At 37.9% G+C, this 21,331-nt stretch overlaps 2 protein-coding genes and 1 non-coding gene across 5 annotated transcripts; all 3 read right to left on the bottom strand.

The window, feature by feature from the left end:
* Positions 1-1,225: 1,225 nt before the first annotated feature.
* LOC125190338 (putative LRR receptor-like serine/threonine-protein kinase At2g24230) lies at positions 1,226-4,400 on the bottom strand. Of its 2 annotated transcripts, none has more exons than XM_048087615.2 (2): positions 4,166-4,400; positions 1,226-4,033 (listed from the first exon to the last, which is right to left on the bottom strand). In XM_048087615.2, exon 2 carries the CDS (start codon positions 3,938-3,940, stop codon positions 1,358-1,360), a length of 2,583 nt encoding a protein of 860 aa, XP_047943572.1. In that variant the 5' UTR covers positions 3,941-4,033; positions 4,166-4,400; the 3' UTR covers positions 1,226-1,357. The 2 variants fall into 2 exon arrangements, with proteins under 2 accessions (XP_047943572.1, XP_047943573.1); XM_048087616.2 differs by having other exon boundaries at positions 4,170-4,400.
* A 5,278-nt stretch (positions 4,401-9,678) lies between these two features.
* On the bottom strand, positions 9,679-9,780 carry LOC125191491 (U6 spliceosomal RNA). Its single transcript, XR_007171167.1, has one exon. It is a non-coding gene; the product is annotated as a U6 spliceosomal RNA (small nuclear RNA).
* A 6,057-nt stretch (positions 9,781-15,837) lies between these two features.
* Positions 15,838-18,288, bottom strand: LOC125187691 (reticulon-like protein B21). 2 transcript variants are annotated; one of them, XM_048084320.2, is made up of 7 exons: positions 17,690-18,287; positions 17,515-17,617; positions 17,363-17,437; positions 16,992-17,142; positions 16,845-16,914; positions 16,687-16,752; positions 15,838-16,088 (listed from the first exon to the last, which is right to left on the bottom strand). In XM_048084320.2, exons 1-7 carry the CDS (start codon positions 18,141-18,143, stop codon positions 15,913-15,915), a joined length of 1,095 nt encoding a protein of 364 aa, XP_047940277.1. In that variant the 5' UTR covers positions 18,144-18,287; the 3' UTR covers positions 15,838-15,912. The 2 variants fall into 2 exon arrangements, with proteins under 2 accessions (XP_047940277.1, XP_088914567.1); XM_089058441.1 differs by having other exon boundaries at positions 15,935-16,101; positions 17,690-18,288.
* Between the last annotated feature and the right edge of the window lie 3,043 nt (positions 18,289-21,331).

Below are 21,331 nucleotides of genomic sequence, written 5' to 3'. Positions count from 1 at the left end.
TTCATATTGTACGAATAGAATTAGTCCAAATAATCACTTCCATAAATAATGTTTATTTTATTTTATTTATTCTTGGAAATAGGTGATGGTCCCTCCTTCCCTCGCCAGGCACCGCAAGAATCAATTCATTTTTTTTAAGAAGATTAGAATCTCAAGTTCCCAACATATATACGCTGTACAACCAAAAATAAATAAACAAATATCTATTCCATGTTGAAGTGCAAGTAATATTCATGACCATGACGACTAGAATTGACCTTTGAAGCCAATAATGCAAAGATAATTTATTAAATGACCAGTCTATTAGAATAATTCGTGATTGATGGAAACCTAGCAATATCAGCTTGTGATCACATGTATGACACGTCCATCCTTATTTAGAAAATCTTCTTATTCCCATCTAGAAGCTAACTTCTGTCTCAATAATCACACATTAGGATACAAAGTAGCCCTCATTAAAAAGTAATTGTTCAAAGACAAATTTTAGTAGCTAGCTTATACAATGATATAGCATTATTGTGTAATAAACAACACGAGTATTCTTTGTCCCAGAAGCAGAACCCTACGACATAAGTATCAATTGTAGGTTGTCATCATGTGTCAACCTTATAAACTACGCGAGTGCTCTATGGCATTGAATTTGAAGGAATTAATCCAATTCCAAATACTTTATTTGGTAAAAATGACGTAGGAGTAATTGATATGAAATTGAATTTTAAGAAATTATTTTAGTGTGTGTGCAAGTGCGCGTGTGTGTGTGCGCACGCACGCGCGCATGTGTTGTGTGTGCGTGTTTTGTGTGTAGTGTGTGTGTGTGCGCGCGCATGTGTAGTGTGTAGTGTTGTGTGTGTAGTGTGCATAGTTGCCATGGAAATGAGATGAATTGGAATTGTAATTCAATTTCTAATCTAAATTTTTTGAAGTACCAAATAATGGATTTGAAATTAAAGCCTTAAAATCCAATTTTGAATAGTGAGTAAATTTTGCCCATTTAGATTGATACGAATAACGAATGGTAACATTTCTAAGAGTTTGTACATGAAAAGGTGATGAGCATAGGTCCCTCAGTTTGAGTTCATTTTTTAGGTCCACCAAATCTGTACATAGATTTGTGTGGTTTCAATGCCACAAACAAGTTCCTCCTAGTTTCACACAAATATCTTTTCATGTCTAGTTTTGAGCAAGAAAACAAAAGATAGATACTATTAATAGCCACAAACAAACATAGAGAAAATGAGAAACTTTGATAGGTCAGAAAAGTAAAACTCAAGCTGCTATACAATCTAATCATGGCAGCATAGAGCTCATGATACTAAAAATAAACAAAACAAGGAATTCAAAAAAACAATAATTTTGCTCAAATGTGTGTAATTTGTTCAAGATCCTTGAGCAGGCCAACTACCTGTTGCATGGTTGGCCTCTTGGAAGGGTTTTCGGCTGTGCAAAGGTATCCGATCTTCAAAGCCTCGATGATCTGTGCGTCCGGTGCACTCCCACGGATCCTGGGGTCGATAGCACGTGATGCTTGGTTCGTCCTCACTAGTCCCCTCGCCCAACTAGTCAAGTTTGTTTCTTTCTCTTCTCCATACACATCTTCAACTGGCTTCTTCCCGGTGATGAGCTCAAACAGGATGACTCCAAATCCATATATGTCTGATTTGGGTGTTGGAGCCTTTGGCGATGAGCTGCTCTCTGGCTCGAGAAACTCTGGGGGTACGTACCCTGGCGATCCACGAGCAATCTCATCTTCAGCCCCATTGCCAAAAATCTTGGAAATCCCAAAATCTGACAGCCTGGGCTCTAAGTTGGAGTCCAGATAGATGCTGCTTGCTTTGACGTCTCTGTGGATGATGGGAGGCGAGCAGCCATGGTGGAGGAACGCAAGTGCACGAGCAGTGCCAAGTGCGATCTTGTGTCTGAATCTCCATGTTGTTAGTGATCCTTCAGGGCCAACGTTTTGTATCCCGCTGTTCTCATCTTCCCATGTGTCTGTGCTCCAATCTTCCGTTCTTTGAATCCCGAGTGGCAGATCGTAGAGCAAGTTCTGCAAGTTCCCATTCTCCATGTAATCATAGATAGCTATCCTCTGCTCACCAGCCAAGCAATATCCGGTTAATGGAACAAGATTAGGGTGCTTGATTCGACCAAGATACTCGAGCTCTCTTGCAGCTTCGTGGTCTGTCATCGTGGAACCATGGACCAAAACCTTAACAGCAACATGTAATCCCCCTGGCAGCAGTCCACCATACACAGGCCCGAATCTCCCTTCTGCCAGCAAGGTGCCCCGGTCAAAATGAGAGGTCGCAGACAGCAAGTCCGCGAATGTAAAGTTCAGCAGCGGCTTCTCAAAAATGACCACGGGCACTGATGTTGCCTGCTTAACATCAGCCACCCAAGTGGTTGAATCCGTCTGGAACGAGAAGGGCCCCGAGACTGCCTGCTCCTCCTTATAAGAATCCTGTTTCACAGCCCACATACTTGTCTTTCTACGACATCGAAAGGCGAGAACAAGCAACCCCAAGAGCAAAAACACCATGGAGACAGTCAGAGCCAGAGCAATCTTTAGCCCTCTATGCTTTGGAGACTTTTTCCTAAAGAAGTCCGGGTTGGCAGCAATGGGACAGCTATTAGTCGATCCTATGAAAGAAGCTTCGAGGGTTTTGGGGGAAAACCGGGATGCACAAAAGCTAAGGTTGTTGTAAGAGAAATTGAAGGTATCCATATGATGGAGCTCATCAATCACCACCAATGGGATGTCTCCTGTTAGATTGTTGTGTGAAAGGTCAAGAAACTTGAGGCTTTTAAACGCGAGACGAGGAATGTGGGAGCTGAGATGGTTATCAGAGAGATCAAGGGTTGCTAAACTAGTTAGGCGTGAGATGTTGCTAGGAATCTCACCAACCAAATTGGTAGAAGACAAATTCAGATACTCTAAATGTGTAAGCATATCAACATTGATCAGAAAGTGCTGCTTGGTGAATCTGTTGTGTGCAAGATTAAGGTGTCTAAGATTGATAGAGTGATGCAATCCTGAGAAGAAAAGCTCACCACTCAACTCATTCTCAGACATATCCAAATACAGCAAGTTGGACCAATTGAAAGATGATGTAAGGTTTACCTGAGGAATGTGGCCTTGGAACTGATTCCTGCTCAAATCCACCACCTTCAACTCCCCTTCAAACACACCTAAAACAGAACCCCTGAACAAATTGCCTGAGAGATTCAGAAAGCTCACGCTTTTCATCCCCGTAAAGTCCGAATCCCGGCCAACAACCTTGTTTTCTGCTAAGCTCAACAGCTTGAGCTGTGGCAATGCAGCAGCAAAGCCACTAGGAAGAGAGCCATTGAGCTTGTTTTCAGAGAGATCAACAGAAACCAAGTTTAAGCACTGCAACATCCCTAATGGAACACTGGATTCAAACCCATTGTGACTGAGATTCAAAGCCTGCAACTTGGTTAATGAGCTGACTGCTTCAGGAATGATCCCATTAAATTTGTTAAATGAAAGGTCCAAACTTTGAAGGTGCCCAAAATTTCCTATGTTGCTAGAAAGACTCCCACAGATTAAGTTGTGTGAAAGATTAAGAAATATGAGAGAACCCAAACTCCAGAAATCAGAAGGCAAGGTAGTAATCTTGTTACTGCTAAGATCCAAAGATTCAAGCTTTGTCAATTTCCCAATAGTTGTATCAGGAATCACACCAGATAAACCCACTCCAGAAGCTTCTAGCTTCACAACATTTTGTCCCTCATCATCACAAACCACACCTCTCCAAGAACAGAATGATCCCGAAAATCCATATTTTTGAGGTGGGTTTAAGCCCATTTTTACAAATAATTCAAGAAGAAATGACTCGTCTGTGTTGGGTTGTTGGCAAACCAATGGCCTAAATAGCAGAGCCACCACTAAAAAGTAGTAACCCACTATTTCAACACCCATTTTGTCACAATAAAACCAAGAAAAATCAAATCTTTCCCCCCAAAAAGGCCTACAATTTCAATACAAAGAATCTTGTAGCCATTTCTCTGCGACCTGAAAAACACCAAGAAATCCACAGTCACCGCCACCGCAAGAAAACAGATAACAATTTGATTTTTTTAATGTTGAACCATAAGAGATGCAGAGAGAGTGAATGCAAATTGAGTAGTGACTGAATAAGCATACCTGCCTGTCAGGTGGTGGTTTTCTTGCAAGAAAGAGAAGAGCTCCAGCTCCAACTGACTGAAATTTTTTATGGGTCAGAGTGAAAAAGAAACATATCAAACCCACTCAAATAGTCATTGTTTAATGCAATAAAAAAATGGAGAGTGATTGTGGTGTAGGGTTTGGTGTATTAAACCAACAGTTTTTTTTTTGGGAGGGGAGGTGATGATTTACTAGTTGAGGTCATTAATGCCTGAAAGGAATAAACACATCATTTTCCGGATTGTCAATCAGAGTTAACGAGATTTTGGGTGATTTCCGCAATTAGTCATGATTTTGCGGCTCTCTTCTGTCGTGTTGATTCTGTCTTGTTATAACCTTAATAAGATGAAAATACTGTTTAGTGTAATTAATCGCACTATAATTTTGAACGTAGATTTCACATCATTGATTTGATGGATTTATGTTATGATTATATATAAAATCATTTTGGTAAGTCGTTATTAAGATAAAAAAGTAAGACTTTGTTTAAGTATTTTTATCTATATTTTGTGAAATAATGTTAATAAAATCAGTTTTCTATTTTAAACGTTTTATAATATAGAGTCATTACTTTTTTTTTATTAAAAAGTTATCTATTTTTTTTACTCTTATTTATTTTATCTACTTTTTCCTAGTATTTTTTAATTTAATATATTATTTATTTTTTTTAACTTTCATGTTAAAAAAATTGTCTTCATTACTATAAAATGAATGAAGTATTAAATACTGAACTAAATGTACTTTCTATTTTATTTACTTTCAATGAAGTTCACATCCCACTTGTTTTGAACATGAAAATTTGTTTACTTCCCATTCAAAAAATTAGTGCAGAATAAATAGATGATGAAATGAATAAATATATAATGAAATGAGGTGAGAAATGATTGTATATATGGATAAAAAAGCTACTCTCCCCGTCCCAAAAAATATATACATTTGGGACAGACAGGTATTAAGAAAAAATTGGTAAAATAAGAGAGAGTAGAAGAATGGTATAGTAAAGTAAGAGAGAGGAAATGAATAATAGTTAAAGTAGTGTTAGTAGATAGCGGGACGGACCTACATTATTAAATTGATACTACCTTCGTTCCTGAAAATTTGTCCCATTTTTCCATTTCCGTCCGTCCCCCAAAATTTGTCCAATTTCACTTTTATCATTTTTGGTAATGGACCTCATATTCCACTAACTCTTTTCTACTCACATTTTATTATAAAACTAATATGTAAAAGTAGGACCCACAATCCACTAACTTTTTGAACTCACTTTCCATTACATTTCTTAAAACCCGCGCCGGGTCAAAGTGGGACAAATTTTGTGGGACGGAGGTAGTATAACTTTCTAAAAATGGAATGCACATATTTTTGTGGGACGGACGAAAATGGAAAGAGCACATATTTTTATGAGACGGAGGAAGTAACCCCTATTGCTAATGATCTTATCAGTTGTATGTTTTGATGCGAATTTTACAATATACTCAATTCCTTAAAAGTACTAACTATTTCTTTATTAGTCGGGCCGTAAAAAAGTACTCCCTCCGTTTCATAATAATAGAGTCATTTTGCCACTTCGGTACGTTCTATAGTAATAGAGTCATTTCTTTTTTTAGTAAAAGTGAACACATTTCTCCACAACTACTTTGTTCTCTCTTACTTTATTCTCTCTTCATTTCTCTACTTTTTTCATTTTCCACTTTATTCTCTCTTTACCTAACTCACCTAACACAATTTTCTTAATCTTCGTGCCGAAAAGAAACGCATCCATTACTATGGAACGGAGGGAGTATGAACTTTTCGAATATTTAAACAATACATTACTCTACACATAATTTTATTTACAACTTATACCATTAAACTACAGTACTAATAATGTGGAGCTCACTCTAACTAACACTACTGTTTATCTCTCTCTTTACAAATTATACATTAAAACTCGTGTCAAACCAAATGTTCATACTTTTCAGGAATGAAGTGAGTAGTACTCTATCCGTCACATTCAGTTGTCCATTTTTCTTTTTTAGTTTGTCTGACTCAAGATGTCCGGTTTCTATATTTAGAAATAAATTTCTCTCTCATCTCTCCTCATTCAAATATTCAACTATTTTTATCTCTCTACTTACTCCTACTAACTTCTCCTAAAATCTCGTGCCACTAAAAAATGTAGACATCTTGAGTGGAACGGATGGAGTATTTAAATTTTTTACGTTAGGAAATTTAAATTAATGATCCCTCTGTCCCACTTTAATTGTCTTCTACTCACTCTGTCCCATAATAGATGTCATACTTTCCTTTTTAGTTTGTCTCACAAAAGATGACTCTTTCCTTTTTTTGGAAAAGTTCCCTCTCACATTAATATAAATATATTATTTTCTCTTTTCACTTAACATACAAAACAAAACCTCCTAAAATCCCGGGCCAATGCCCAAGTGTGACATCTACTATGGGACGGAGGGAGTATCATTTTTGGATGTCCCACTTTAGGAGTCCCCGATAATAGGCCGCACATTCTACTAATCTTTTTCCACTAACATTTTATTATAAAATTATTACTATATAAAAGTAGGACTCACATTCCACTATCCTTTTTCACATATACTTTTCTTTACATTTCTTAAAACACGTGCCGAACTCAAATGGAACTCCTAAAGTAGGACGAAGGGAGTATAAGTAATAAATTTAAATGTATAGTTTTTTTATATAACGAATTTAATTTTATAAATTTTAATTACTATATAATTTTAAATTCTTTAGTTTCATTTACATTTAACAAATAATTTTAAATAAATATGAAATTAGATAATAATTAAAGAAAAAGGAAAAAAAAAAGTTCTCGTATTAGTATGAGCATGGAGGGAGAAGTGAAATAAATATAAAATTGGAATTTGACGCAAAAGTTGGGTATGATGAGATCTTAACAGAGTTGAAATATGAAATGAGATCTGAGTTGCATGTGAATAATGTAAAACTTATCAAAGAAAAATATTACTACTATGGTTTGAATGAAAAACCAACCTTGTTCGGGAAATCTTTATGCCAACCAACCAATATATTTTCCGAAAACTTCAAAGTGCTTTCTGTCTTGGAAAAGTTTGTTCAACCCTTAACTGAACTATTACCTAATTGTTCTTTTGCTACTTTAATGTGTTTTGCAATACTTTAGAAAATGGGAAAATACAATTGACTAATAAAATAATTAATATTATGTCAATTTATTCAATTTATGCCAAATTGTTTCATCTTCCATGCATAGCATTAATACGCACTTTCATAATAAATATGCTAATAGTCTATCAACTGTACATCAAATCTCATTTTTAATATAAAATACTTTTCCAATCATACTACAAATTCAAACTCATTTTTACGTTTTTTATGAAACAACGTTAAATATGATGAGTGTGTACTATAACTTCTACTGCAAAAATTTTGTAAGACATACTCAAAAATGGTGTAAAATTTAAATTTAATATAAATAATTAGAATAAAATTATATTTTGGTGTGAATATACACTCAAAATAGATTTGAGTTTGGTATAAATAGTTGGACATGCCCTTGTAAAATGAGAATGTTTAGCAACTGAGTTTAAAAAGCTTCAAAGATGGCCGCATAATTATTGACAAAATAATTTATTAAGAATTAATTAGAATTTTAATTAAGTTAATAATCCGTAATAGAACTCATAACTATTTATAATTAAAATTGACAATTACTAATTAAAATGAACTAAGTTGCCTCCCGCTGTCAACGTGCGACCGTACTTTAAATCCCTACACTTCATTTTGGTTAAGATCCCATGTCTCTAAAGTATATCATTTTACTTAAAAGTAAAACAAACAAAATATAAAAACCCAAATAAAAAATAAAATAATATGCGAAAGCACGGGGACTAAAATTATTCATTTAATTTAGTATAAAAAATAATTCACAAAATATATGTATGCATGGGGACCAATCAAACCATCAAAGCATCGTCTTCTTTAACGTCCACGTTTGGGAACATCGTCTTCCTTAAGTTTCATTCCAACTTGATCTCATTATTACATTTCACTATTCTTATTCCATCACGCCAACAACTATATGCGACTTTTTATTCACTCCATGTTGGGGTTTTATGCCATAAATTTTATTTTATTGAAGTGGTACTTTTTACTCATAATAAATAATACTCTCTTTGTTTTATATTATTAGAGTTATTTAATTTTCTTCATTCATTTTTAAAATATTATAATAAATAATTGAAATGAATAAAGAATAGAGTAAGAGATATAATAATATAGATAAGATTTTTATCTATATATTTTTTTATTTTCCTCTTTCTCTACTTTACTTATTTATTATTATTTTTCTAAATGAATGCAGAAAATGAAAAAATTCTTTTTTTTTTTTATGAATCAATGAATTTTATAAATGTACGTAAGATACAAGCATGACTCAGGTACGCTTGAGGGATACAATCAACTAGCCTAAGCTAGCGAGCCGAAGAGGGGGAAGTAACACAATACAAATAAACTTGGGTATACCCAAGGGTTTGTATCAAGCCATAATACAATAGCACATTCCATAAACCAAACTTTAAGAAAGGTCCCTAGATAGCCTAATGGCTTAGAGAAACGCCCTTTTCAGATAGAGGTTTACAAGAGAACATAGGCATACCGCATACCCATGTGGGATAGTCCGAGCCTATCCCGAAACCACAAACAAAGACCCTGCGACAGTGGAGGGCGGGCCTCATTAAAACCTCTTGAGGCAAAACCCAATGAGATAAAATCTCCCAGAGGAAAAAGAGTAGCCTAAATGGGGGAATGTGGGAAGGTGATTGTTTGAAGATAGAATGAAGCACCCAACCCCTTGAACATTGACATGTTGTTTATCATATAAAAGATTCTTATACTGATAACTTCGAAAAGGTAGGGGCACCTTTAGGTAGAGGTGTCGGATCCACCAAATTGGGTCAAAAAAATTGCATCATGGAGACACTAAACACGAGCCATGCACGTATTTTGGACCCAAAACAATTACCCAAGCTCTAAGCCTGCTGGTGGAAACCAATGATATCAATGTTGATGATAGTATTGAGCACACGACCCCTTAACCTTTGCATGTTGTTTATCATATAAAAGATTCTTATACTGATTGCCTCGGAATAGTAGGTACTCATTTTTGTAGAGGTGTCAGATCCCCCGAAATGGATCATAAAAAACTCCATCAATGAGGCATGTTCCACGAGCCAATAAATTAAGTCGTGCGCATAGAGTTGTCAACTTAGTCGGGCTGGCCGGGCCCAACTCGACCCAAGCCCATTATAGGCAGGGCCACCAGTGAAGCAAAGCGGGCCTGGGCTGGGCTCATTAGTTGAGACGGGCTCCAATTGGGCCATTTTGTAAATCCATGCCCAGGACCATTTAGAGCCCAGCCCATGCCTAGGACCGGCCCGGGTCCACCAGACGCCCACCTTCTATAATTAGTTTTTTTAATGTAATTAAGTGATTAATCACTAAAAATAGTATATTTCTCTATTTATGCATGTCATATTATGCACGAGACATGTTAATTTTGTCCGTATTATTCCAATTTTTTGGATGTCTTCGAAATGGACTTAAACAGTATAAGTTTCCAATCAAATCATGAATGCAACATTCAATCTTGACTACATCTAAATTTTTTTTATTGTATTTTTTAATCCAATATGTAAAAAAGACGGTTCTAAAGTTTAAATTTAAGAATATTACGTATTCAAACCTTAATATTTGATGAATGGTTATAGAATTCTTTAAATTTGTAGTTAGCTCATATACTTGTAGTTTTAAAAATACAACATCAACTCATATGTCATCATCTACTAACAAAACTAACAATATTGGTTATTCCTTTAGTTATACACTTACTATTAAATAGAATAAAGATCATGAAAAATATTATTAATACAAAGTCAATAAATGAACTGAAAGACATTATATAAATTTAGATTTAGTTAATGAGATATAAATACTACTCCCTCTGTTCCTTTATAGTGGAGTCATTTTTTCATTTCGGGAAGTTCCCTCATAGTTGAATCATTTCCATACATAGTAACTTTTTTCTCTTTCTTACTTTACTCTCTCTTACTTTATTCTCTCTACTTTATTCACTTTTTACTTTATTCTCTCTACTTTTTTCTCTTTCTTACTTTTTTATCTATTTTTAAGGGCATACGCAATGGTGCGGACGATGGGTTAACCATCGTCCGTGCCCGATACATCGTCCGCGGACGATGCGCGGAGGATACCCCATCGTCCTTCGCATCGTCCGCCACTGTGGACGACGCGGACGATGGGTCGGACGATGCTCACGCGTTTTGTTTTGTTTTTCGATTTTTTTCCAAAATTTTTTCTTATTTAAACACTACAATTCTCTACCATTTCACACACTCCAATTTCACATCTCTTCAATTTCTCTTCAATTATTCTCTCTCATCGTCTAAAAAATGAATCCCGATTTGAGTACATCGGATGGCTGCAGACGGGCCTTGACTCGAGCCTTGTTCGATGCTGTTAATGAAGCCAAGGAAGAATGCTTGGCACAAATGCAACGGGAGCAGGCGGCGGCGGCGGCGGCTGAGGCACGGGTCCCTCGCCAGATACGACGTCGGACGTATGTCCCCCGCGAGCACGACGTAGCACACGAACGTCTGTTCGCAGACTATTTTGCCGAGAATCCAAGGTGGGGCCTGAAAATTTTTCACCGGCGTTTTAGAATGAGTCGGGATCTTTTTCTCAGTATTGTGCACACGTTGGAGGGACGTGATGAGTACTTCCAGTATCGGGAAGACGGGATCGGCAGACCCGGACTTACGCCATTGCAGAAGTGCACTGTTGTGATCCGCCAGTTGGCCTATGGCACAACAACGGATATGTTCGACGAGTACCTTCACGTCGGGGATACAACTGGCCGCGAATGTCTGAAGAAATTTTGTAAGTTAGTTGTGGAGACTTTTGGCGACACATATTTGCGACGCCCGACTGCTGATGATTGCCAGAGCCTGATGCGGATGCACGAGACGGTGCACGGCTTCCCTGGGATGCTAGGGAGCATCGACTGTATGCACTGGCAGTGGAAGAACTGTCCGACGGCGTGGAGATGCCAATTTACTAACGGCTACAAGGGCAGCCACCCGACGATGATCCTAGAAGCTGTCGTTGACCACCGCCTCTGGATCTGGCATGCCTACTTCGGTGTAGCCGGGTCGAACAACGACATCAACGTCCTCAACTCGTCCACCCTAGTCGCCGATCAGTGCAGGGGTCGCGGTCCGGCCATCCAGTTCACTGCCAACGGCCGCACACATTATATGGGGTACTACTTGGCCGATGGCATATACCCAAGGTGGCCTGTTTTTTTGAAGACGATCAGCTGCCCAATTGGTGAGAGGAGAGTCTTGTTTGCGGCAAAGCAGGAGTCCGCACGGAAGGATGTGGAGCAGGCTTTTGGGGTGCTCTAATCGCGGTGGGCAATCGTGAAAGGTCCGACGCGTTTCTGGTACAAGGAAGTCATTGCCGACGTCATGTATGCGTGCATCATCATGCATAACATGATAGTCGAACAAGAACATGTACATGTCACCGATCGGGTGGATGATGAAGCCGGATCTAGCTCCAGCACGGCGACCTCGTCTGTCACTCGAGGATTACCGATGGGCTTCGGTGCAGTTCTACAACGACAGGCCTCAATGCGCAGCCAACAAGACCATACTCAGCTCATGACCGACATGATTGAAGAAGTTTGGAACCGCAACCGCCGCCGTTGAGAATTTGTAGTTTTTTTATTTCGTTTTGTAATGTTTTAATTTTAATGAAATGAAGTCTTTTTTTCCTAAATTTTGAAGTATTTAAATATTCAAATAATAGATAAAATGCTTAGGGCGTCGCTTAGGGCGGGCTATAGTCCGCCCCACTGCAGGTGGAATGAGCGTAGGATAAAATGCTGACATGGCGGTGCATAGGGCGTCGCTTAGGGCGTCCCACTGTGGATGCCTTAATACACTCAACATTCATTTCTTACACTTCGTGCCGAAAAGTTTCGCCTCAACTATGAGTGAACGGAGGGAGTACAAGTTATATGTTTTATTTTACATATAATACATTTAGCATATCTTTAAAACACATAAAAAAAAATTAAACAAAGCCCAACCCAGCCCGGGCTCACATGGCAAGTGGGATTGGGCCGAGCTGGGCCTCAATATAGGTGGGCCTGGGCTGAGCTGGCCCGACCCACTTGACAACTTTACGTATTCACCACCAAGTACCGTTAACACAGTGGTGGATCCAGGATCCGGAAACTGAGGGGGCGGAATATATAGTATTAGCTTGACTTAGTGCAAACATGGCTATTTTTTCGTTGTTCGGGGCGACGCCGGAGGCAAATGGAGGGGGCGGACATGGTAATTTTACGTCCCGATAAGGAGAAAATAGTCGCACGGAGGGGGCGATCGACCCCTCCTGCCCCCCTAGATCTGCCACTGCTTTAACACCCCTCGAAAGATTAACGCATAGCAATCATCTTACCACGGATAACTTCCGCAGGCAGTAGTGAACACACCTAACCAAACCAAGGTAATCACCTCGGTGCCCCTTAATTAAAACAACACGAGAGTGTTGGTGGTGTTGTACAAATATAAGAAGAACCTAATGATACTTCACATTACATAGCTAGGAAGATTACCCTTATTGGCAAACGCAGTCTTCTCATGAACCAAGATGTCGTTGTACGATCTCGTGCAGGTAGATAGAATATAGAGTGGCATAAGTGATCTTCTTAACTTCAAACACAATATGCCTTGGCTCAAAGATTGTCCCATCGTAAACTAAGGTATTGCGAGCCTTCCAGGTCAGCCTCACAATCGCCATAAGAGTTAGCCTTCTTGCCTTGTGCATTACAACTACTTCGTGCCTTTCCTTGGTGATCCACTTAATTGCCATCGGGATGGAGCTTATCATGTGACATCTCTAACCTAAATCATATATTATTTTACGTAATAACATATTTTATTGTGATTAAATATTAAATTATCATTTACATTATAAAATTAATAAATAAGTGTCAAAATGATGTTTTAATAAATTATGAAAGTAATATAGTTTCGTACATACATGTGTGTGTACGCGTGTGTAGAGTAAACTGTAGCAATGTGTGACATTTTATTTTTATATATTATATGTATACATATGAGATGTCATTTTTATCTAGCTTTTCAAAGTGATGAAATTTTAGACTTTTAAAAGTATTTTATTTATGTTTTAAAATAATAAGTCTTTTGAGTATAATAAATAGGATACTACAGTGTTAGTAGGAAAAAAAAAATGCATGATTTTTGTGCTCGGGTGCATTACTCTAAGAGCATCTCCAAGGATAGCCACCGGCTAGCCGATTGACGTGGCTAGCCGAACCATTGGAGTAGGCTAGCCGAATTTCGGCGAAAAAACCGGCGTGGGCTAGCCGATCGCGTGTGGCTGGCCGATGCGCTGGCCGCCATTGTGGCGGCCCGATCGGCCAGCGGTATTTTTTAATTTTTTTTAAAATTTTTTTTAATTCTTTTTTTTAAATTTTTTTTTTAATTTTTGAAAAACTATATAAACGCGATATTCTCTATCTCTAAATTTCTGTACAAGAGCAACATCTAGCGATGGACAACAACAACTAGCCCAATACAAAATTAAGACCTATAACGAATTCAAGGCAAACTAACATTTTTTAATGTATTTTTTTAATAAATTAGTGAGGAGTAGAGTGGGGCGGTGGCTCGTGTGTGGAAGCCCGGATTTTTTTTTTATTATGTAATTTTTTTGATTTTTAGTTAATATATTTTTTTAAAAAATAAAATTAATGAATTTTCCCGTATATGTCTCGTAAATTTAATTCGGTAATTTAATCGTGATTTTAATTCCGTAAATGTAGTATATTTTGAATTATATTTATTGCGGCTGGCGTATGGCTGGCCTAAATCTGATGTGGCAGGTAGATTTTTTAGTGCTGCTGACGTGGCAGGGGAGAGAATGGCTAGCCTATTGCTGGCCTATTGCTGGCCTATGTACCATTGGAGATGCTCTAAAAGAGATGAAGAATCGGCTAAGCCAGCATTATTTTCTACACATAAGAAATTATAGTGGAAAAAAAAGAAGAAGAAAAAAGAAAGGGATGGAGAGATGAGTTATATTTAGTGCAAATAGGAATAAATTCATGCTTTGAGCTTATGATCGAGAGGGTTGTAAATCAAGAGAAGATTTGAGGGTTTGGTTTGTGATAGAGCTTGTTACAAGCATGGTTTTGTAGGGGTTTATTATACTAACAAGAGTGATAATGTGCGAAAAAGTGGTGAAATTGAGTGTACAGGAGCTGTACAACGTTGTAGCAGAAAAGTGCAAGAACAACTTGATCAACTCGTGAAAGAAGCGAAAAATGACCATAATCGAAGATGAGTTGATCAGTTGCGAACAAGCAATGAAACCTGCCTAGCCAACAAGTTGATCAAGTGGAGCTCACCACATATGATGAGTCATAGGAGAGAGAAAAGAAGATGCTATTTCAAGGGCATTAATGTCAAGACAGGATGGGCTTACCCTAGGGATTTGGGCCCAATGACAGGATGGAACCATCGAGCGCAATAAGAGTATGGTGCGCAATGCCATCTTTAGAGCCAACGAAGAAATCCAAATGTTCCAGGGGTATTACCTCTAGGAACAGCGGTCGACGATGAGCAGCAGGAGCGAGCTTGACATCATCAGTGCCACCATGACAACCTACCAATCCCAACATTACAAACCATTCAAGTACCTAAACGCTTGGCAGGAGGTGCGTGTGCATCCGAAGTATAGGGGAGGTGTATCATCCTCCTCCAGCAAATGGTCGAGGTCGTTATCCCTATCCGACGCCGGCGAGCCCTAAGCAGTTCCCAACGCCGCTCGCAAGGAAGGGAACAGGCGACTGTCAACCGCCGTCGCGCCGCTTCCGCTCCCTTTGTGGCACCTCAACCCCCACCAACTCATTGTGGACCCTTTTGGCTCAACTCAATATGGCCGAGACGTCTCACATGTGTCTCGAGCAACTTGAAGCACATCGGACAATGATATGAGGTCTCCGACAAACATTGAGGATAGGGCCAGAGAACATAGTCTTCCACGGGGTATTTTTTAGCATTTAATTATGTAATTTTTAATTTGTAGGATTTAAATTACGTAATTTTTATTTTTTAGGATTTTAGGTTTGTAATTTTTATTTTTTAGGATTTAATTATGTAATTTTTTATATTTTTAAAATTTGTAATAGTATTTCGAGTATTTTTAATGTATTTTTATATTGTAGAAATGCTTTTAGTGATTGAAGTATTTAAATAAAATAATGGAATGGTGGGACCTTGAGCATGCTCTTACGTAAGAGCATGGATGTGGGTGTTGTGCTATTGGGGAAGAGCAGAGAGTAAAAAATTAATAAATGTGGGTTCGGGCCTATACCCATGTTCTTTGGCAAGAGCATGGATGGAGATGTTCTTAAATATCAAACAGCTGAAAATACACAGTTACAAATATTTATCTTGACATTTTTATGGTATCAGACGAGCCCTAAGTATATGATTTCATTATCCTAAGTTAGAATTCAAACTACAAAAAGTGGAAAAAAGAAAGAAGAAAAGGAATTTACGTATTGTCTTTTACCGTAGGAGTATTTTGTAAGTATAGAATTTAGCAGACTTTAACAACTATGCCTTATTACACTGTTGATAGTACTTAAACGCAACAAATAAAAGAAAAAGAGCCCAAATTCGAGCAACAACTGAAGATAAATTCCAGACAAGACTGAATATTCCAAACGCCACTGCTTTCTTGTGACTACATGATTCCCACGCATCTCCGAATCTTCTAATCCAGAATGTACCTTCATACCAATACTACATTTTTCATTTACATAATTACAACACCTAATCTACTACTAATGTGTTTCATTTAATTTTAACACAACCTCAGTCACGCCCAACATTCTCTTTATGACCTTAATGAGTGGTTGAGATGACTGGTAAACCGTATTCAATATTGAATTAATTATTGATTAATTAAAACAGTTGATCCCAGAGTTAGATAAATAAACAAGATTAATTCATTATAATTGTTCCAGTTAATCAAAAAATACCTCCTTGTCCACAAAAATAGTTTTTTTTTTTTTTTCCTCACAAAATTAGTGCACTTCTACTTATGAAAATTTGTCCATAACACAAAATATACTATTAATGATAATACGAATCTGAAAGATGTATTTCTTATTTACCTCTTTAAAAATATAAATATACCTCCAATTTATCTATTAAATAATAACAAAAAAAACTAATATGTTTATTTAATCTCCATTTTTATCCGTTGAAATTGGATTTTAATGTGATCTCAAATTTAGTCTGAATTTTATTTTAGCAATACGACCCTAAAAGATTAAAAAATGAATTCAATAAATAATGGAAGAAAGCAACGGATTTGTTTGTTACCATATGCATTTAACTCTGAGGAGTAGGCAGAAGATAGTTTTGGCACCACGAAAACTCCAAAGAATCCTGACACCAACATAAAAAAAATCCAATAGTTACAAAAATATATGCAAGTACTATAGTATTTATTTGATTTAAATTTTTTAAAAAAAAGCAACCTAATTTTGTCATTTTCCAGATGGTTATGGAGCCTCCACATCTTGCTAAAACAAAAAGCACAACTGCCAACTGCAACAGACAGTAGTTGACATTTTGCCCAATTCAAATCGAAAATACTATAGTCAAGAAAAATGAATTTCTTTTACCTTGATTGTGGTAGCTGGATCTCCAGAAAAGAGGCTTCTCAATTTGGAAAGGAATCCATTTACATAGGGCAAAACCAACTTTATTACCCAAACAGCTTCTTCTTCTCCAACAACATATTCCTCATCTTTGCTATCCACATCAATATTTCCCCTAATAATTTCCACCACTAGTTTTTTTACTGATATGGTATGATAAAAACAAAATGGTGTAGTTGAGTCGTTTTTTTTTTGCAGTCGTTTTGAGAAAATGGTAGTACTATTAAATAGTTCGAGTTATAAAAAAGTAATGTAATTTAACTATTTGTTAGTACTGACATTTTATCAAAAATGATGAAAAAAAAAAGAAACGACTCAACTACAATAGGTTTTACCTGCTTTTGAGGGATCTGACAACAAAAGTTACAGCAAGATAGAGCAGAGCAAGGTAGGAAAGAAGAGAGATACAGCTGCCAAAAAAACATACTACTATAATTAATTGAGTAAAATGTGTGTTGAGTAAATTTCATTTGTATTTATTTGTGACCTAATATTGAGGTCTTTGGTGTATGAAGAGGAGATGATGGCAAATGCTCCAACACCAAATACAAAGGCTGATCTTGCTGTATCTCTCCACATTATCAAATCAGCTGCAAATTAAAAAAAGGCAATCAGAATTGACAAGCAAATGTCAATGCATTTGGATTTGTATTGTAACTCACCCAAACTCTCAAGTCTGGCTGAAGCTCCATCCTCCTGAATCTGATTTGGTATCTCCTCTTCCACAACCTCCTTCTGCTCTTGCAAACTGATTTCGAGGCTTTTCTTTTCAATCTCGACTTCGATTGCGATTTCCTTTTCTTCTTCCACTTCCTCTTCCTTTTTCACTTCCTCTTCCTCTTCCTTTTCCTCTTTGAGGCCATGATCTGCATTGATTGTGATTGGCTCATCGGCTTCGAATGTAGATTCGATAACCCTGAGATCCTCGTGTTGATCGATCTTAGCAGAATCGGATTTGATTTTCCTCAGCTTGACCGAATGAATCTCATCTCTAATTGGCTTGATGCCGGGATCAGATCTCTGCGTTGCGATCTTGCTCTTGGCAATGAGAATCTTATTAGTATCATTTTTTAGCATCATTTTGGTCTCCCCTGCTTTTCTAGCTCTGCCTGCCATCTTTGCTAGTACTCAATAACTCTAGCTGCTTCTTCTCAAAGTCATGCAGCATTGGGATTCCTTTAAACTCTTTTGCTTTCCACTTTTCTTTTATGGCCTTTTATTTTTTGGATATTACTTGCAGATGCAAAATATGTTTGATAGTTTACAATTTTTCAGTTTCCAATTAAATGATTTTAATAATGTTTTTGCGTAGACTTTCTAACCCGCACTGTACGTAGCACAAAAATAGAGGTGGATAAGGGTGGTGGGTGAAGAATGATTGGGTTGCAACTAAATTAGGGACCACCACCTTCAGATTAGAAGCAGTATACTACTCCCAAATTCCAATATACACTTTTAATTAAATACGAGTTTTAATAGTAATTAGTAAAATTAGAGGGAAATAGAAAAAAAAAATAATTAAATATTGTTAGTGTATAAATAGTCTCATCTCATTGGATAGAAAAAAATATTTTACTTTAAAAAGTGTATATTTTTATGGGACAAAACTCAAATGAAAAGAGTGCATATCATTAGGGTGTCTCCACCGGCGGACGTCCCGGTCGCCCCTCACCGACGTCCGACCGGGCGTCCGCCGTAGTGAGCGGGACGTCCGCCCACGCCCGTCCCGAGTGCCCCTCCCATGGGCTCGCCCCTCTCGCGCACGTCCGACCGGACGTCCGCCACAGTGGCGAAGGTCGGACGTCCGAGATTTTTAATTTTTTTTTTTTAATGAACTCTATAAATAAGGCTCCCCCAACTTCATTTCATTCACACCACTTGTGTTGACAAAGTTTCTCTCTCTAAATCTACAAATTTCATTTCTACTACAATGGAGTACAATAGCAACTCCCCCACCACGAGCGGAGGAAACACACCCTCGATTCCCATCGAATCGGAGGAAAATTTTGCGGGGATGAATCCCCAGATGGCGGGGATGCCGGAAACCGTCTGGGGTGAAGCCTCGCCCACCCGAGCAATGCCGGAAACAGTGGCTTCGGTTGAGGCCTAAGCTCAGTCGTTTTGCCGCCCTCTACCAAAACAACATGCGCATGGTAACCAGCGGCATGTCTGAGGATGATGTGAAGAGACAAACCTTGGCCCAGTACCCCAACCGAGAGTTGAACATCAGAGAGTTTGACCAGTGGGAGGCCTTTCTCGTGGTCAAGGATTCGCAAAAGTTTGCGATTGGTGTCGAATCAGGCTGGAAGCGGACGAAGATCGACTCTTCCGGTGAGTACAGCAGCAGTGCTGGTTCGCATGAGCTCCCCGAAGCCGAGGAAGTGGCCCCGCTACCACGAACAGACTCTCGTCGTCGTCGGCGCTCGATGGGGCAACAGGCTGCGCAGCGGATGGCGAGGGGAAGCGGCAGCGGGTCCTACGAGGTCGAATCGGAGTCCCTAGGAGGCCCAGAGAACGACTGCCTCGCACCCGCGCAGCAAACGAAGACCCTGATGCAGAGCACTATGAAGTGGTATAACACGCAGGATCCAGTGTTGAAAAGGTTGTGCAAGGAGGTGGTCGACCAATGTCGGCGCGATTTAAGGCTGCCACCCATTGATGATTATGGCGTCGAGATCGAGGGCGGGGACGTCGGAGGCGGCAGCGGCACGGGCGACGGGGGCGAGGACGAGGAGGAGGAGTGAGAGCCGAGGGTATTATGTAATTTTATTTTTAAACTATGTATTTTTTTTAAAATTATGTAATTTTTTTTAATTATGTAATTTTTTTTTATGTAATTTTTTTAATGAAGTTTTCGAATTTTCCCGTATTCCGTTTCGACGTATTAATAATTCCGTAAATTTTCAGTCCGTAAATTGAATAATTGTGGGAAGGGCTAGTGGAAGTCCTAGTGGGAAGTTCTAGTGCAGTGGGAAGGGCTAGTGATATGGCAGTGGAATGGGAAGAACTAGTGCTGACGTGACAGACAGTTTTTATGAAAAGGGCTAGTGGAGGTCCTAGTGGCAGGAGCGCAAGACACCCTTACTAGTACATAAAGGCATTAATTTACTTTTGACATTAAACCACATGCACATGCCTAAGTTTTCAATGTGTACTTGATTTTACATAGCGTGTCTAGTTATCCTATAGCGTGTCTAGTTATCCTACACTACACTTCTTAAGAATAAATTAGTTGGCTGTTGCAATGTGGTGGTAGGCCCCGCAAACTGTTATAATTGACTTAGAGATCTGAAAACAATTTGTAACTACCTAGTCTCGAAATTTCTTCCTTTACTTGGGAGTTTGGAAAAAAATTTATGGGATTCAAACTCTTACTGTAGTTTGCTATAAAGTGTAATAGTAACAAAATTCTGTGATAGTGGTATGTCCCGATAATAATCGCAGTTAGTTCACCGAATCTATGATTAGTTAAACAGATAAGATCTCTATTGGATATTTGAATATTGTAAAGCAAAACTATATTGCCATATTTTAATTCTCCCTTCATCCCAAAGTTCTTGTATCGTTAATTCGCTATACTTTACTCGGTTTCTTTTATCATCAAAAAATGGAGTAACACTTTTAATCTCTTCTACTTTATTTTTTTCATTTAATCACTTTCTTAAATTTTTATGTAGTACTCATTCCGTTCCATAGTAATAGAGTCATTTTATCATTTTAATACGTTCAATAGTATTTGAGTCATTTCTCTTTTTAGTAACACATTATTCCACATCTACTTTACCCTCTCTTACTTTTTTTCCTCTTTTCATCTCTCTACTCTTTTTCATTTTCCACTTTATTCTCCCTTTGCTTAACTCACCTAACATAACTTTTTTTAATCTTCATGCCGAAAAGAAACGCCTCCGTTACTATGGAACGGAGGGAGTATAAAACAACTCGTATAACGTGAAACAAGGGGAACTTTATATTAATAGAGTATACAATTAATACTAATATCTCAAATTCCAATGTTATTCATTCAACAATAATCACCTACACAATTGTGTTGTGTGTACCAGTCTCACTCATATACCTTCACAAACAAAAGCATAAATTCTTGAGAAAAATTAATATTCTGTATAAATTGTGGAACAATGACACACCAACTTAGTAATTACTTCTTCTACGCTGACTAAACGTTATATTTCCAAATCAAATGTATGCTTAACAAGTGCATTATTTTCAAGTCTTTTATATATGGAGTAAACTGCGGAAAACGTCCTTATACTACATGATTTACTCTAACCAAATTACTCTTTCAC

The sequence above is a fragment of the Salvia hispanica genome, chromosome 5 (assembly GCF_029641045.1).
Source record: "Salvia hispanica isolate PSC_SH4W2 chromosome 5, Shi_PSC_v1, whole genome shotgun sequence".
Lineage (NCBI taxonomy): Eukaryota > Viridiplantae > Streptophyta > Magnoliopsida > Lamiales > Lamiaceae > Salvia > Salvia hispanica.
This window is presented reverse-complemented; position numbering and strand designations above follow the sequence as displayed.

Coding starts and splice junctions, on each gene's coding strand:
- LOC125190338 (XM_048087615.2), bottom strand. CDS start 3,940: ATGGGTGTTGAAATAGTGGGTTACTACTTTTTAGTGGTGGCTCTGCTA.
- LOC125187691 (XM_048084320.2), bottom strand. CDS start 18,143: ATGGCAGGCAGAGCTAGAAAAGCAGGGGAGACCAAAATGATGCTAAAA. Junction 17,438..17,514: donor ACCAAAGACCTCAATATTAG/GTCACAAATAAA, acceptor TTTTTTTGGCAG/CTGTATCTCTCTTCTTTCCT. Junction 16,753..16,844: donor CTGGAAAATGACAAAATTAG/GTTGCTTTTTTT, acceptor TGTTGGTGTCAG/GATTCTTTGGAGTTTTCGTG.